The sequence below is a fragment of the Papio anubis genome, unplaced genomic scaffold (genome assembly GCF_008728515.1).
Source record: "Papio anubis isolate 15944 unplaced genomic scaffold, Panubis1.0 scaffold83, whole genome shotgun sequence".
Classification (NCBI taxonomy): domain Eukaryota; kingdom Metazoa; phylum Chordata; class Mammalia; order Primates; family Cercopithecidae; genus Papio; species Papio anubis.
The window spans coordinates 108,116-125,026 of NW_022168525.1; the positions used below are offsets into that span (position 1 = coordinate 108,116).

Sequence of the window (16,911 nt, forward strand, 5' to 3'; positions counted from 1 at the left end):
CTCTTAGGCTCCAGAACTGTGGGAGATAAGGGTCAGTCTTTTAAGCCACCCCATCTGGTATTGTTCTGGCAGCCCACACGGACCAGGACAGAGGGTGTCCCCTGGGGAATGGAGGATGGGAGGAGGGGACAAAGTGGGGGAACCTCTTCAACTCTCTGTGGCCATTTGGATATGATGGAGATGCACAGGCGGCAGCTAGACTCCCCATCCAGGCTGGTGTGGTATCTTCAGGTCAAGGCTGTGGCCCCATCTTCGAAGGCCTGGGCAGGAGTGGGTTGCAGCTGAGGTGTGGCCAGTATGTGCTTGGGGGCCTATTGGCAGGTCCCCCAGTCCCCCAGATCCCTGCACTAGGGACATGTACCACAGCAGCTGCCTGGAGAGAGTGGGGTCCCTGGTGGGACTAGCTCAGCCCCTCAGCTCCTCCCAGAGAGGGAGTTAAGAGCTGGCTTGAGGTCTGGGCAGGTCTTGGTCCAATGCCCAACTGTCGCAGTTTTGCCATTTGCAGCTCCGTGACCTGGGTCGTGGGTGGAGGTGCTGAGTGCAGTCCCTGGTGTTTGCCTGGACACGGGAACTGAAAGATGGCGTGACATGGGTTATTCATCATCACCCCACCACCCCCCAACCACTGGACGGTGCCCTGCGGTCACTCAGCGCATTTCCTGTTTCCTATTAGATTTGAGAAATATTCACTGGGCATCTGCTGTATGCTGAAGGCCTAGAGGAGGTCACCTGTTGGACCAGCGTGGCCACTCTGGCTCAAGGCAATGTGACCCTGGGGGACGAGCCCTGGGCCGGGAGCCTGCAGACCCGAGCCTTGGTGTTGGCCTGGCCACAGACTTGCTGCGTGACATGGGCTGGGCCACACTGTCTGCCTCTGTGTCGGGGGTGCGGTGGGGAGTCAGTGTACATGCTGTGAGCCCTGACCTTCTGGGACGCCTCCCATGAGCTCCTCAGATGCCCCTCGCTCCGGAAGGGCTGCACTCTTCTGGTGATGGAATAACACCCTCCAGGTGCTGGGGGCACCTGGGCCAGCAGCTGGAGGCCTGAAGAGTCCTGGAAGCAGCAGGAGCTGGGCTGGCATCTGCCCGGAGCCCACAGCCAGCCTGAGCAGGGGCGGTGGCCCAGTACCGTCTCTCCCAGCTCTGCCCCTGGAAGGAAGCCCCGACCCCAACTCACACAAACTCCTGCCAGCTCCGTGCCGTCACCGTCACGTCACTGTTCTCCAAAAGCCTGGCCTCGGGTAGGATCAGTGTCCCACTTTGCAGATGGAAAATGGGCTCAGGGAAGTGACCAGGGAGCTGGCCAGTCCCTGGTTGGGCTCTGAGGCCAGCTCTGGCTCTTCCCGCCTGCAGGGATGGTGTGCGGACAGGCCCCCACTTACCATGGTTGGACTTACCATTTTTTGATTTTATAATGTTGCAAAAACAATACGCATTCAGTAGAAACCATACTTTGAATTTTGAATTTTGATCCTTTTCTGGGCTAGCGATCTGCGGTACGGTACTGAGACAGTCAATACTGTACTATAAAACAGGCTTTTCGTTAGATGCGTGTGCTCAGCTGTAGGCTGGTGTAGGTGTTCTGAACATGTTTCCGGTAGGCGGGGCTGAGCTGTGACGTTCGTTAGGTTAGGTGTGGTCGGTGAAGTCTCAACTTAGTGATGTCACGAGCTTGCCCCGGGTTCATCAGGAGGGACCTGCAATGTAAGCTGAGAAGCTCTCCTGCTAGTTTCCCACGCTCCCACGACAGAGCACACAGATGGGGGCTGGACCGGCAGACGTTGATCCTCCCACAGTTCTGGAGGCCAGAAGTCCCAGACCAAAGTGCGGGCAGGGCTGGCTCCTTCTGAGCCTGCAAGAAAGGACGTGTCCCAGGGCCCCAGTCCTGGCGCCTAAGTCTCCATCTTCTCCCGCTTCTTCACGTCGTGTTCCCTCTGGTTTCCCATGCTGCCACCACAGAATACACAGATGGGGGATTGTCTGGGGTTGTCTCTGTGTCTACATTTCCCCTTTTTCTGAACCAATTAGATTGGATGGGGACCCACCCCCCAGATCACCTCACTTTACCGTAATGATGCCTTTGAAGGCCCTGTTTCCAAACACAGTCACGTGCCGAGGTCCTGGGGTTAGGACTTCAACATGGGCATCTGGGGGTCCCAGTTCGGCCCACACAGACGGCTCGAGCTGCTCCCCAGCACCGCTCTTGCTTCCTGCCACATCCTCTGGAAGGAAGGGGCAGCGTGGCCGCTCGACTGTTTTTCTCTTCCTGCCTCCCAGAGGAGAGGCTCCTCTCAGGCTCTGAGGGCCGCCGGGCACCCCACCGCCCTACGTCTGTGTCTGTCGCTCTGTGAACAGAGCCCATTTGTGGCCAAGAGTGACTTTGTCCTAAAATAGGAAAATCACAGGGCTTTCGTGCCAGAAGGAGCTGTGGGACACCCCCACCCGCGGGCCTTGAGGGCGCACCCAGATCTGCTCGGAGTGGAGTGGCGAAGGGTCTGCTCTTCCCGCTGGGCTGGAAACCCCTTCCCTGACCCCTTAGCCTCGCTCGGGGCTAGTGGAGTTTCAGTTTCCAGAAAGCCCCAACCTCACAAAGGGTCCGAGCAACAAAGCCCCCTGGAGCCAGAGCCCAAGAGGAAATTGTGTGTTTGATTGTTTGTTTTTAAGAGACAGTGTCACTGTTATTTACAGCACTGTGCAAAGTATCAAGGAAATGGAATCATTTTCTTGGGTGATGTTAAGATTTTTTTTAGTAACTAGGAAGCCCGGGCTGGGCACGATGGCTCATGCCTATAATCCCAGCACTTTGGGAGACTGAGGCGGGCGGATCATGAGATCAGGCATTCGCGACCAGCCTGACCAACATGGTGAAAACCTGTCTCTACTAAAAATACAAAAATTATCCCAGTGTGGTGGCGGGCGCCTATAATCCCAGCTACTTAGGAGGCTGAGGGAGGAGAATCGCTTGAACCGGTGAAGTGGAGGTTGCAGTGAGCCGAGATCATGCCACTGCACTTCAGCCTGGGCAACAGAGCGAGACTCCCTCTCGAAAAAAAAAGAAAAGAAGAAGAAGGAAGCCCGAGACCTATGCCACAAGACTACATGTCCTCTTCAGCCTCCTTTGGGCTTCTAGATTCTTCCATACCCAGCACCCCCAACTCACCTCACCTCAGAAGTGAGACTAGGGCGCTCTTCAGCCCCACACCCCACACTGAGACACGTTTGAGACCAGTGATTGTGCCAGGACAAGAGTGTCCCCGGGACAGCCTGAGGCTCGCTGGGTCACTTGTTCCCGTGGCCCAGCACGGGTCTCTAGGGGAGCCCTGGCACCGCGGGGCCGTAGACAAAGCCAGAGCCTCATTCTGTTTCAAAGAGGTGCCCTTACTTGCTCAAGGTCACATCATCAGTGGGCCCAGGTAGACAATGGACAGATCCCCTCACCTGGTGAGTTTTTGCATCTATAAAATAAGGACAATTTGCTTAAACTTAGGGTGCAAAGAAGGGTGCTCAGGGTCTGGAGGCTCCAGTGCAGAGCTCAGCACAAGAGTCAATCATTGTCTGTGAATGCGCTGTCAGGACAGAGGGGGCATTTGACGTGGACCTGGAGGACAAGTAGGGTCTTCCCAGGTGAGATGGGCACACAGTGCTCCCGGGACAGGAATGGTGGGAGCCCAGGCTGGTGCCGGGACTGTCGAGGACAACTTTGGGAAAGAGTGTGGGATCAGAGGGCAGTGAGGAAGTCAGGGAACCAGGTGGGTACCAGGCTTGGAGTGCTGGTTTAGGGGCTGGGCTGTGTTCTGTGGGGAGCCATGCAAGGTTCTTGAGCGGGGGAGGGGCCTAAGCAGAGGGGTGCTGCTTGTGCTTGAGGCCACCCTCCCAGATCTTGCCACCTTGCCAACATGGAGAGCTTGTCTTGGGGACTCCATCACCCTGACTACCCCCTCACAGTGAGGCTGACTCAGATTAGAAACTGGGCTGGAGGGAAAAGGGACCGACCCCACGCTTTCCAGCAAGACAGGCCTCCCTACAACCCTGTGGGGCTAGAGGACAAGTCTCATGGGGGTCAGCTCCTGCCTGAGCTCTCAGGGGCCTCTAGACATGCGTGTGGAGTGCTCTTCTGTAACTGTCCTCTGGTGTCTCTCCAGGTGGCGGTCAGTGTGCAAGGATCCCTGAGCCCTGGCGTGTGTTGAGCTCATGCTATGTGCCAGGCTCAGTGTCCAGCCTCAGCCTCTGATTCTCACCCCATCACCAACAGCTCAGTACAGCCGTGGCCTTCCTGTGCAGATGGCAGGGAGAGGCTCCAGAGGTGATAACTTTCCCAAGAGCATGTGGCCTGGAGCTAGCAGGGCTGGCCTGGACCATAACACAGGTCTCTGAAAATCACGAGGACTCCTCTTCCTGCGGTTGTGTTTGGCTGTGATGTCCTGCGTGAAGCCCAGAGAATCTGGGGCTTGATTCCCTTGAACTGTCCTGAGCTTTACAGTTGATCTCTGGGGTGGGGTCAACCCATCATCTCTTCCCATGGTGAGCAGCTGGGCCAACGGGATGCTGCGTGGGGACATAGGAGAGAGGCCCAATGGGAATTGGCTAGGACACCCTGCTTGAATTTAGAGTAAGCAGAGCTGGCTTCTGGATCCATGCCCAGGAGATAATAAAGTCATCCCAGTATGGTTAGGACTTCTCAGTCGAGCCTAGGAGATTGGTGATCACAGGGCATGGGAGAAGCAGTCTTTGGGGCCAGAGGAACACCGAGAGGTGGGTGGAGCCCAGGCAAGGCTGAGAGGAAGGAAGGCTGCAGTGGCGGCACTGCAGTGGGTGGAGTCTGCTGGGGGTGGAGCCTATGGTAGGTGGAGTCTTAGTGAGTAGAGCCTGTGGCAGGTAGAATCTGCAGTGGGTGGAGTCTTAGTGAATGGAGCCTGTGGTAGGTGGAGTCTGCAGTGGGTGGAGTCTGTGGTGAGTGGAGCCTGAAGCAGGAGAATCTGCTGTGGGTGGAATCTGTGGTGGGTGGAGTCTGTGAGTGTGACTTGCAGTGGGCAGGGGCAGTGGGCTGCCAATCAGTCATTGGCATCTGTCTTTGACTGGAGATGGGTAGCTGGAGAACGGCAGACTTGGGCTTGAATCCTGGCTCTGCCACTCCTCCCTGTGTGGCTTTGGGCTGGTCACTAAACTCTCTAAGCTTCCAACTGCCAAATGGGCAAAAGAATATCTACCTCCAAGAGTGGCTGTGAAGATTCCAGGTGAGGTCATGCCAGGCTTTGAAGGGCATTTCCCTTCTTGGATCAAAACAGCAAGTGCCTCCTCCGCTTGGAGAAAGTGACTTTACTGTCTCTAGGGAGGTCTGGAGCCAGCCTGTGCAGAGATGGCGAGGAGACCAGGCGTCGCCACTGAGTCCCCTCTCCTGCTGTCTATACCAAGGAGTTTTTGTATGAGCAGAGATAAAATGCAGAGGCTGATTTGTAAACTGTAAACTGCTATCCTCATCAAATCTAACTTTTTGCTTGGTAGGCAAGTTCCAGAAATTAGATCAGGAAGAATTTGGAACCTAGTATTTTTTTGGAGCTGTTTCTCCAGAGCAGGGAAGCTGCTGTGATCGATGTTATGTGCCGCCAAACCTTCCAGAGAGTGAAAACCCCTTTCTCAATGAACTCACATCCTCACACTATATCCAATCATTGTATTGCTTAAGAAATATTCAGTAACAAAAGCAACTGGGGATTTTGTAACACTTTCTGGCAGCCTTCACTTTTTAAAAGTCCCTTGAGCATCTACCTACAACTGAAAACCGTAGTCCCCAGATGCACAACATAGGTCGAGCCATTTGTCTGCAGACAATCATGGTGTGCAAATGCATTTACAGACAGACCCCTTGCAAAATCTCCAAGGTCCTCAAGTAGAAACCCACTGATTTGGAGAACGCGTTCCTGGGCATCTTGTGTAAGCCCATGTGTGTGATAGCAGAAGTGGGATCGGAGAGGGAAGAGGAGGTGGCCAGCCTTGGGTTTGGAGGGGGAGCTTCTAAGCAGGGTGGGATGGGGTTCCTGCTCTTGGGGCACATGCACAGAGGGAGCTGTGTAGAAATGATGTGAGCAAAAGCTTTGCAAAGAGGTCTTCTAATGTCTGGGGCCATCACTGTGATGGCATTCTGGTTTTCCATGGCTGCCTAACAAACCGCCCCAAGCCTCAGTGGCATAAGACAAACATCCTGTTACATTCGTGGGTTGGAAGGGGCTGCCATTCAGAAAGGGCGCAGTGGGCATGCCTTGTCTCCTCTCCACAATGTCTGTGGTTTTACTGGGCAGACCCAAAGGCTGAGAGTGACTCGAGCTGGGAGCCAGAATCCTCTGCAGGTGTCTTTGCTGGCACGTCCTGCAGTCAATGCTGGCCATCCACGGGGACTTCCGTGGTCTTTCTGCCAGAACAGCGGCATATGGGCTCTATGTGTGGCCACAGGGTGGAGTGGTTTGGGCTTCCTCCCAGCATGGCCACCGGGTTCCCAGGATGAGCATCCTCAGAAAGCAAGGCAGAAGCTGGGGGTATTTGGTGACCCAGCTTGGAAGCTGCCTGGCGTCAGTTCTGTCGTATCCTTTTGGTCAAAGCAGTTGCAGAGGTCCACCCAGGTTCAAGGTGAGAGGCTTTAGACCCCATCGGGTAATAGAAGAAGGGTCGACGCGGTGTTGTAGGAGAGCATGTGAGAACAGTTGTTGTGATCGTCACCTTTGAAGATGCAGCCTGCCACGGGGCTCTGCTCAGACAGCCCGTGGGGAGGCTCAGAGGGATAAGCTCAGAGGCTTCCAGAAGGACACCGTGGGAGGTGCTGAGATGACTGGATGCTACTGTCACATGCTGAGGGGAAGGTGGTTGCAGGTCAGTGTGAGGCGCATGTGTTCATCCTGTTCCCCAAGCACATCCTAGGGTTCAGGCAGTGGCAGGGGGCTGGGCCCCCAGGTGAGCCCAGCAGGCATGGAGCCCACCAGCCCTACAGAGGAGACAGATGTCAAAGGACACATTCTGTGCAGCAGGCGAGCATGAGAGGAGGGGTGGCTCATGGACTCAAGTGATCCCCGCCATGAGCTGGTTCACTGGACAGAAAGAGGAGTTTGGCTGCCGATGTCTGGGCCAGCCCTGGGAAGGGCACTGAGGGCCAGGGTGAATGACACCCCAGGAGGTCGTGGTTTGGGGTGACAGCGATGCTGAGAGGGGCATGTGGAGGTCAGGAGCCTACGGCATTTTCCCATAATCAGTTTCATCTGCAAATACCTGTGTGCAAGCCCTGCGTCCATCCTCAGGACTCCAAGGCAGAGCCGAGCTGGTTGTGGTCCTCAGGGACCTGTGGTCTGGCCATGGGCAGGTCAAGGACTCAAGGGAGAAGCCAGACTGCACTCCTGGGGAACTGGAAGAGGGCCAGGTCGCCTCCTTGTAGGCGTTCCAGGGTGCCCTGCAGGTGTCTCACATCATCATTGAAATAGAGCTGGGCCAGCCCCGGGAGGAGTGTGCCAGGGCCTGGGGTCCCACGGCACTGGCACCATGAGCTTCCTGTGTGCCCTTGTGCCCAGAACTGTCCCGTGACTGCTTGGGGACAGGGGCGGTGCCTGCCCAACACTCGGCCCCATGCTGGCCTAGCTCTTGGCAGGGAGAAAGTACCCAGTGCTTCTTTGCTTAATGGGGGATTGAACAGAGGGTCGCCCTGTCTGGCCACATGGGGTCAGAGACCTGCGGAGCCCCCTTGCTAAGCCCAGGCTCTGATGGCCATGTTGAGAATGGGGCCGGCTCCAGAGAGCAATGTCCTTGGTTCATGGTTATAATTAGCAGCCAGCCCTTAAGTAGGTTAGGAAGGAAGCGCCCGCCTGTGATCCGGCATGATTTTCTAACAAGTAACACTTGGGCAGGGCAGTAGGGAGGCCTAGACCTGCTCTTAAACCGAGGCACGACCTATAAAGTGAGAACCTGAGGGAGGGGACACACTCTAAGGCACGGGCGGGGGTTTGTAAGTCCCCGAAAAGACAGCGTGGCAGGATCCATGAAGATGCAAAGTGTGTGTGCCTGCACCCTTTAATTCCATATTCATAAAATGAGCCCAGAGAAAGCCTTGTGCCCCAGGGCAGAGCTGGCACTGGGTGCGTGCGGCCCCGTGGTGTGTGAGCCTTGCCTGTCTCCTGGCAAGGACTGGCTGAGCACACGTCAGCACGGGGCCAGCATCAGCTCTGGTCTCCTCAGCACCTGGCCCTAGGGAGACAAACCCCTCAAGCATGGCCCTGGCCCATGAGGGCTTCCAGGCCAGGGGAGGCAGACAGGCCAGTGGACAGCAGCCACCCACGTGTCAGGGCTGTGCTGCAATGAAGGTGAGCCGAGTACTGTGATGTGTGCCTGCTTCTGTCCCAGAAGGCGCCTGCCCATCCTCTGAGCTTCTAGCTCGTGTCACCTCCTCCCAGAAGCCCTCCCTGATTGTACACAGGTTCATCTCCCCGCTGTGCCTGCCCACAGCCCTGTGCCCGTCTCTGTATTTCTCTGCTTGTTGCCACAGTCAGAAGGAAAGGTGTGAAAGGGAAGCTGGAACTGTGTGTCCTGTGACCCGCTCTGGGTGAGCCGGCACCTCTGGAGTCCGTGTGTGTGTGTGTGTGTGTGTGTGTGTGTGTAGGCTTAGAAAACTGAATATTACTAGAACATCCCTGGGACATTTGGAAACCCCAGGCCAGCCATTTGGGTGATAGAAACAGCAGACGGGGAGCTTTCTGAAATCATCTTGGCAGATGGAGCGGGGCTCCGATGAGACCCCCTGCCATGGGAAGACCCCAAGATTTCCCCTGTGTGAGTACACAAGGGGGTCCCCTGCCCATTCTCAAGGTGGATTTACCTCCAGAACAAACGAGGAGAGAAGAGAACAAAGCGAGCACGGCTGCTGGTCTTTGGCTAAGCCAGGAATACATGCTCAGAGGTCCAAAGTTCACTGGACCCTCAGAGAAGGGTGGAACTAAATATAGATCCATGGGCACGGAGCGGAAATAAACAGTCAGGCAAATCCCCAGCCAGGCGTGGTGGCTCACGCCTGTAATCCCAGCACTTTGGGAGGCTGACATGGGAGGATCACTTGAGCCCAGGAGTTTGAGACCAGCCTGAGCAACATAGCGAGATCCCAAATACAAAAATTAGCTGGGCATGGTGGCACACACCTGTGGTCCCAGCTACTCGGGAGGCTGAGGTGGGAGGATGGCTTGAGCCTGGGAGGTTGAGGCTGCAGTGAGTTGAGACTGTGCCACTGTACTCCAGCCTGGGTGACAGGGTGAGACCCTGCCTCAAGAGAAGAAAAAACATTCCCAGAGATGACAGAATGATGAGAACTCTGCTGTCTGGGTCGTGAGAGCTGGTTCGCTGTACAGAAAGAGGAGTTTGCCCCCTGCCTGTGCCCCCTTGGCCTGGCATGTCCCTCTTCCTGTGCCTGTCATCCTGGTGTGGTGCTGAATGGCACACCTGTCTCCCCAGTACCTGACAGTGGGTCTACTCCTGTGTCTGTGTCTGTTGAACAAGTGAACACATGGCTTGAAGCCCAGCAGGTGATGAAAGGGGTGGGAGAAGGAGCCTTGGACACACCTGCGCTGGGCCCCAGTCTCTTAGCTGTGTGACCATCTCCTAGCCTCGGCATCCTCATCTGTGAGATGCGGATGACCGGCATTCCTGTGGGGTGTGGTGTGGAACAAACAAGAGAAGGTGGAGGGCTTGGACCGTGGCTGTTGTATTCCCTGTGGTGTCCCTGGAGCCTGCACTGTATTTACCATCTTGCCTTTTCCTGAAAATGCTTGCGGACTCCCACTCTGGACTGGGAAACCTAGAGTGGACCTGAGAGTGATTGTTCTTCCCCTTTCCGATAGCCACCCCCGATCTGACCCCTCCACCCTGCGGCCTGAAACAGAACTCAGCTAACAGCTGCTGTTCACAGCCACCTCTCAGGCCTTGCACATGGAGCTTTCTCTACTTCAATGGACGTTTAAAAAAATCCTCCTAAGATCAAGCCCCAATTTACAGATGTGAAAACTGAGGCTTTGCAGAGTTAAATCCGTTCACCAAGATCACACCGCTGCCCCTGGATGGTGGACCCAAACCAGACCCTGCTGGCTCCCATTCTGGCGGGCTGGTGGCAGATCAGGAGTCCAGCCTGGAGGGGGAGGCAGGGGGATTTCCTGAGAGAGGCACGTCCTTTCGCTGTGAAGGTTATGTGTGAACGACACCAGCAATCATTCTTGTTATTCCCACTGGGGCTCCCCGAGGCTGGGGTTTCATTATCACGAGGGATTAAATACTCTCAGCCCCTGTGTGATGGATTCTTAGCATTTGAGTTTATGTTTTATGTTATTATCACAGTTAGAGACTTGTTAAACCGAATTATTGGAGCCAGTCTCGAAATTGCAGTGAAATGAACCTGCTGCAATTGTGGTTCCTTTGTAATTTTTTTTTTTTTTTTTTGAGACAGGGTCTCACTCTGTCACCCAGGCTGGAGTGCTGTGACATGATCTCAGCTCACTGCAACCTCTGCCTCGCAGGTTTCAAGTTATTCTCCTGCCTCAGCCTCCCAAGTAGCTGGGATTGCAGGTGTGTGCCACCACACCTGGCTACTTTTTTTTTATTTTTAGTAGAGAGAGGGTTTTGCTATGTTGGCCACGCTGGTCTCCAACTCCTGACCTCAATGATCCACCCACCTAGGCCTCCCAAAGTGCTGGGATTACAGGCATGAGCCACAGTGCCTGGCCTAGAATTTTAAAATTTTTTTGATAATTTTATTTCTTAGAGCAGTTCTTGGTTTCTAGAAGACACAGAGAGTTCCTATGTGCTCCCATCCCATCTTCCCTATGATTAACATCTTGTACTGGTGAGGTACATTTGTTATAACTGTACCAATGTTGATGTATTGTTTTTTGTTTGTTTGTTTGTTTGTTTGTTTGTTTTTTGAGACGGAGTCTCGCTCTGTCGCTCAGGCTGGAGTGCAGTGGCCGGATCTCAGCTCACTGCAAGCTCCGCCTCCCGGGTTTACGCCATTCTCCTGCCTCAGCCTCCCGAGTAGCTGGGTGTACAGGCGCCCGCCACCTCGCCCGGCTAGTTTTTTGCATTTTTTTTAGTAGAGACAGGGTTTCACCATGTTAGCCAGGATGGTCTCTATCTCCTGACCTCGTGATCCGCCCGTCTCGGCCTCCCAAAGTGCTGGGATTACAGGCTTGAGCCACCGCGCCCGGCCTGATGTATTGTTTGGTGAAGTCCATACTTTACGTTGGGGGCCGCTCTCAGTGTTGTAGTTTCTATGGGTTTGGACAAATGTACAGTGTCATGGATCCACCATTACAGTATCGCCCAGAGCAGCGTCACTGCCCTAAAACTCCCCAGCGCTCCGCTGATCCCAGCCCTGGCAACCATCAATCCTCTTACTGTCTCCTTAGTTTTGCCTTCTCCAGCATGTCACATAATTGGAATCCTGCAGGGCGTAGGCTTCCCAGGCTGTCATCTTCCAGCTAGCAGTATGCATTGAGGGTCTCTCCATGCCTTCTCACAGGGTGATGGCACGCTGCTTTTTGTTGGTGAATAATAGTTCATCGTCTGGATACACCCCAGTTCGTTTATCCATTCACCTGCTGAAGGATAACTTGAAACTTCTCTTTTTGATGTAAAACACGTGGCTGACTTTGGGCCAGGTTCTGGGGGACTGAGAGTGCCATCTGGCCCCTGCTTTGGCAGGGTTTTGCTGTTGCCTCCCCTAGCCTCCTTGCATGCCTGTCCTCACAGTTTGGCAGCTGCAGCCGGGTGAGGAATGAACGCCGTACACCCACTTACCTACCTGTGGTCCCAGGGCCTGGCAGGAAGGGCCAGCTGGAGGGAAGCCTGTAGGAGCTGCACCTGCGTAGAGGCAGCGGCGTCCTCACCGCGCAGTGTCTACCTCCCATCGCGAGAGGGCAGAGCCTCCGCCATGTCGCCGCAGCCCCAGGACGTCTCAGAGGCGGTCCCAGCAGGCAAGATTGGGGCCTCCAAGCAAATCCATGCTCTTAGCAGCTTCCCCCAACACCCCTCCCCCCCCCCCCCCCCCCCCCCCCCCCCCCCCCCCCCCCCCCCCCCCCCCCCGCCCCCCCCCCGCCCCGCCCCGCCACCCCCGACCAAGTATATTTCCAGTCACCTGGAAACCGTGATGTCAGGCCAGTGTTCTTGAAAATAACAATGGCAATTGTGTATTGAGCACTTATTGTTTGCTGGGCTGGTTGCTATGGGAATGTTTTCGCCCATGGTCCTGGCATCCCTGGGGCCAGGTAATGCAAGAAGACGGATGCCTAGATGGAGAGACACACAGACAGAAGGTTAGGAGTTTCAGGGACTCACCTGAGGTCACAGCATGCAGAAGGCCAGCTGAGGCTGCATCCCAGGCCATCTGGCCCCACCACTCTGAGACTCTGGAGCTGACGCTTCCCTCAGGCTGGATTTGGTCCGGATTCCAGCAGCGCGAACCTCTCCCTCGTTGGATCATGAAGAGACGCCTGTGCGTTGTTCTCTTTGTTGCCAATAGATCCGAACATACGCGTCTTGAAGATGCACAGCCCCCACCCCTGTGAGCTCTGACTGAGCCTCAGATGTGGACCGGGTACATCACCCGCATAGCACCTATAGGGGCCCTGGTGGCCTGGGGGCCATGCGTGGCCGAGAGGCACTGTTTGAAGTGTAGTCCACAATTCTAATCCTTGTTCTGCACCGGGAGGCTTCGATTCCAGCCCAGAAAACCGTCGCCTGCTGCCGCCTCTCCACCGTCTTTATTAAATCATGGTTGAGGTGGTTTCATTCTGCAGGCAAAATGTGTGTGGAACAAGCCTGCTGTGGACTCAACCAGAGTGAGAAAGGCCACGGTGGCCTCCAGTGGCTGCAGACTGAGCCCGCAGGGACCCTCACCGGGCTCTGTCTCGTCCAGTTTGCAAAACCGGAGGCAGGCCCAGGGTGGTGCTGAGTTATTTTTCATGCCATTCATCTCCTTTCCCGCGCCTGCTTCCCAGGCCAACCCCTCTCCCTTGTCCCCAGACGGCTGACACCCACTGCCCTTGGTCTGTTTGGAATCCCTGGCCTGGGAAGACCTGCTGCCCCAACATGACCCAGGTTCCTTCTCTGCGCTGTCCAGTCACAGTTCCATCCATGCGCAGGGACCCCAGACGAGGACGGGTGGCAGGATCAGTGGCTTCCAGGATGTGGGTTTCTGGGAATGGGTAGGGGCAGGTTGGAACTGGATGGGGAAATGGCCTCCTCTGTCTGAGATGCAGTTGCTGGATTTTTACCAGGGAGATGAGGAGACCTTCCAGGCTCAGAGCGCAATCAGTGCTGGCATTTAGCAATTGTGTAAATATATGTGAGTGTGCGTCTGTGTGTGAATACGCTTAGCCCTCAAATGAAGGGTGGCAGGTATTTTCTGGGCCTGTGCCACGTCCCTCAGCCCACCTGTGGTTTCGACTGCAGCCAGGTGGGCCATGCCCGATCACCTGTAGGCTGCCCAGCCCTGGCATCTGCAGCACCCCTGGCTGTGTGCCTCAGAAACTCACTCAGCCCAGATACCAGGCAGACCAGAAGAGGGGGCTGAGACTTCCGCCTTGGAGCAGCTCTTACACTCAGGGGACAGGCGGTTGGGGGCCAGTGCCCCGGCCTCCCTTCCTTCCACGGGAGAGCTGGGACATGCTCCGCAGGGTTTCCTGGACGGCCCAAGCCCTGAGGCCCCTCTCCCACATGGGGAGCGGCTCAACAACACGCCTGCCAGCAGCTTTCATCTTCCCTGCTCCTCACTCTGGCCTGGCACCTGGGGCCCCCAAAATAGACCACTGCACCCACAGCCTTGTCTTCAAGACTGGCTTCAAGGGAACCCAGACTGAGACAGGGGGAGCTGGTGTTAGAGTGCTGTGGAAATAAAGGAAGACATGAGGACAAGTGGAGGTGACTTTCTCAGACCCGCTGTGGCAAGGGAGTTGGCCACATGGGCAGGCAAATGGTGGGGAAGCCTCCGAGCGGGAAGGACGGCTCCGGGTGAGCCCCCATGGAGGCTGTCGGCCTCGGAGGACTGGAGGTGGCTCCTGGAAGGGAGGCGTCCCATGTGACTGGTTAGGGGTGTATTTGGCTTCCTCCGAATGATCCTAACTGGAAAGCGGGGGCACGAATTAGGACGGCTGTCAGTTTCAAGTCAAGTCCTGGCCATGTGGGACCCAGTTATTGTTTAGCCTCCTGGTTGTCGAGGAAGAGCTGTCACCTCCCTGCGAGTCTGCCAGATAGCTGGCTTCCCGGCTGGGTGCCGAGGCCGGACTGGACTCCTGGGCCGGCAGCTGCAGGTGTGGGCTGAGCTCTGCCTTTCTCTGGACCTGGCCATTGTCTGTGTGTTCAGTCTCTCAATGAGATGGTTCGGGGTGAACTTGGCCTGAGCAGAAGGCGTGGGGCGCAGTGCTGGCCGAGTGAAAGCCCGCCCTGGGCTGCTGCACTGGGGTGGGCCTTGCTGTTGGTGGCTCTCCCTCCCAGACGAGGAGTGGCTGGCAGAATGCAGAGGGGAGGGGCTTGGCGCCTCGGCCCCTCGGCCCCCACCTGTCTGACAGGTTGACCACTGCATTCGCTTCCCTGGCTTCTGTAACAAGTGACCACAAACTGAATGCAACACAAATTTATTAGCTTCCAGTTCCGGAGGTCACGGTGCCCACCAGGTCTTGCTGGGCTAAAATCAAGGTGTGAGAAGGGCCGGTTCCTTCTGGGGACTCCAGAGGAGAATCCTTTCCTTGCCTTTTCTGGCTTCTCAAGGCTCCCACATTCCTTGGCTTGTGGCCCCTTCCTCTGCCTTCAAAGCCAGCAGTGTGTCATCTCCCTGACCTTCTTCCACGGTCACACCTCCGTCTGGTCACAGTCGCATCGCGTTCTGATTTTAAGTCCTCTGTGGTTATGTTGGACTCAGCTAGACAATCCAGATCATATCCCATCAAAGCCCTTAACTTAGTCACACCTGCAGCCCCTTTGGCCATGTCAGGAAGTGTATGCACAGGTTCCGGGGATTAGAAAGGGGACATCTTGGGGGCATTGTTCTGCCGACTGCAGCACTAGCCACAGAACCTCCTGCCTGCCGCCTGTGCCTGCCCTGGGCTCTGGGCCTTCAGTCCCCAGGCTGATTCATTCTTGCAGGCCAGCACTTGCCGAGTGTCAGCTGCTCCTCTCCGCCGGCCCCCCAGGATCCACCGCCTGGGTCCTGCCCAGGTCCTGTGTGGCTGACTCTGCCTGTCAGAGCTCCACATCCAGCTCGCTCACCTCCATCTACCAATTCCTCAAGCTTCAAAGCGATGCCAGCTCAGCCACCTGGTGGTCACTGTTGCTCACCTGGCCATCCCTAATGCCCACTGGGAGCCCCTCAAAGGGCAGACCTGAGGCTTCTGGGCCGTGGCCCCCTGTCCTGGGCACTAGTCTCTGTAGCTGCTTTGGGAGGATGGGGATGGGGAGTGTGTCACCCTGCCCAGTTCCTGGGAGCTCCACAGTCAGGCCCTGTGACCATCCATCCTGACCTGTCCATCCAGCCACCCCTTAAACATCTTGTACTGTGGTGGCTTTAAGGGAGATTTAAGGGGACAGCAGCAATATTCAGCTCCATGTCCCAGGACCCAGAGGGAAGTTGAAGTGAGCTCCCCTTAGGACCGTACAGTGGCTGCTGTACTTGCAGGAGAGAGGATTTGGTGCCTGCTGCTGAGGGTTGCTGAGCTTACCGGGGGGTGCCTTGTCCCTGAGACCCCAGAGGGTAAGGCCATGCCGGGTTAAGGCAGCTGTGGTTGGGTCATCTTTCAGGTGGGGAGGTGGTGGCCTCATTGCCATAGGTGTGCATGTGCATGAGAACCCCGGGCCCCTCCCTGCGTGGGGCTACGGTAGACAGGAGCCCACACTGGGGGTTGATCAGTTGACCTTTGCCCTCTGGCCCCTCACCCCTCCGTAATCTGACTCCTGTGGGTCCCCAGGCAAAAGAAGACAACAGACCGACCCTGATGCCCTGTGGGGCTTGTGCTGGTGGGCGCGGGGCCCGCTGGGAGGGTCAGCTCTGCGTCCTCACACCCCTGTTGTGCTCACCTTTGTGCCTCACACATCCACCCTTGAACACTGTTCTTCTCTCTTTCCCAACAGTGTCGCAGCCCCAGGCTGCTCCCAGCCCGCTGGAGAAGTCGCCCAGCACGGCGATCCTGTGCAACACGTGTGGAAATGTGTGCAAGGGCGAGGTGCTACGGGTACAGGACAAGTACTTCCACATCAAGTGCTTCGTCTGCAAAGGTGAGTGTCCCCCGATCTTCTGCAGTGTGGCCCCTGAAACAGGCCTCCCAGTGGTGATCCCAGGCCCTCATAGCACCCTGGGAAGCTCTGCTTAGGCCTGGGATATTGGAGAACACTCCAGGTACAGAATCTTCATAGGACAGTGTGATATTTTCAACACAGCCTTGTCTCTTGTGGGTGTGATGGAGAAATCGCCAGAGTGGGGAGGGTCAGGGGATGAGGGTCCAGGTCCCCAGGGGTGTCCTCGTGTGTCTGCACCCAGCCTCAGAGAATTCTGGTCCTGGGGCCAAAGGAAGGTGGTCACCTGAGCACTGCAGCCACACAGGTAAATAAATGGTCATGGTCAGCTGCGTGAACTCAGCAGTGGGGGACACGCGGGACCTTTGCTGGACCACAGGCATGCGGGCACCCCGACCCGAAGTAGCACCGAGAACATTACCATTATTCCAGACTAAAATCACTTCAATTTCTCTATGATTATAAAACAATAATGTAAATAGTCTACTAAATTCCAATAATCCTGAAAAGATGAGAAAAAAGCAAAACAAAAAAAAATCACGTGAGGCCCCGCCAACCGAGATGGCCTGTGCCGAGTCTCCCTCTAGCCTGTTCCTCCTTCCTACACAAAGATAGCGCA

The 16,911-nt window shown here is 56.0% G+C and overlaps 1 protein-coding gene across 36 annotated transcripts in view; it reads left to right on the plus strand.

The window, feature by feature from the left end:
* ABLIM2 (actin binding LIM protein family member 2) overlaps nt 1–16,911 on the plus strand; it is a 193,986-nt gene that overhangs the window by 37,021 nt on the left and 140,054 nt on the right. For all 36 annotated transcript variants that reach the window (XM_031662645.1, XM_031662663.1, XM_021938279.2 and 33 more), the window contains exon 2: nt 16,131–16,274. In XM_031662645.1, coding sequence (XP_031518505.1) covers nt 16,131–16,274 — 144 coding nt within the window. The remainder of the gene's footprint in view (nt 1–16,130; nt 16,275–16,911) is intronic.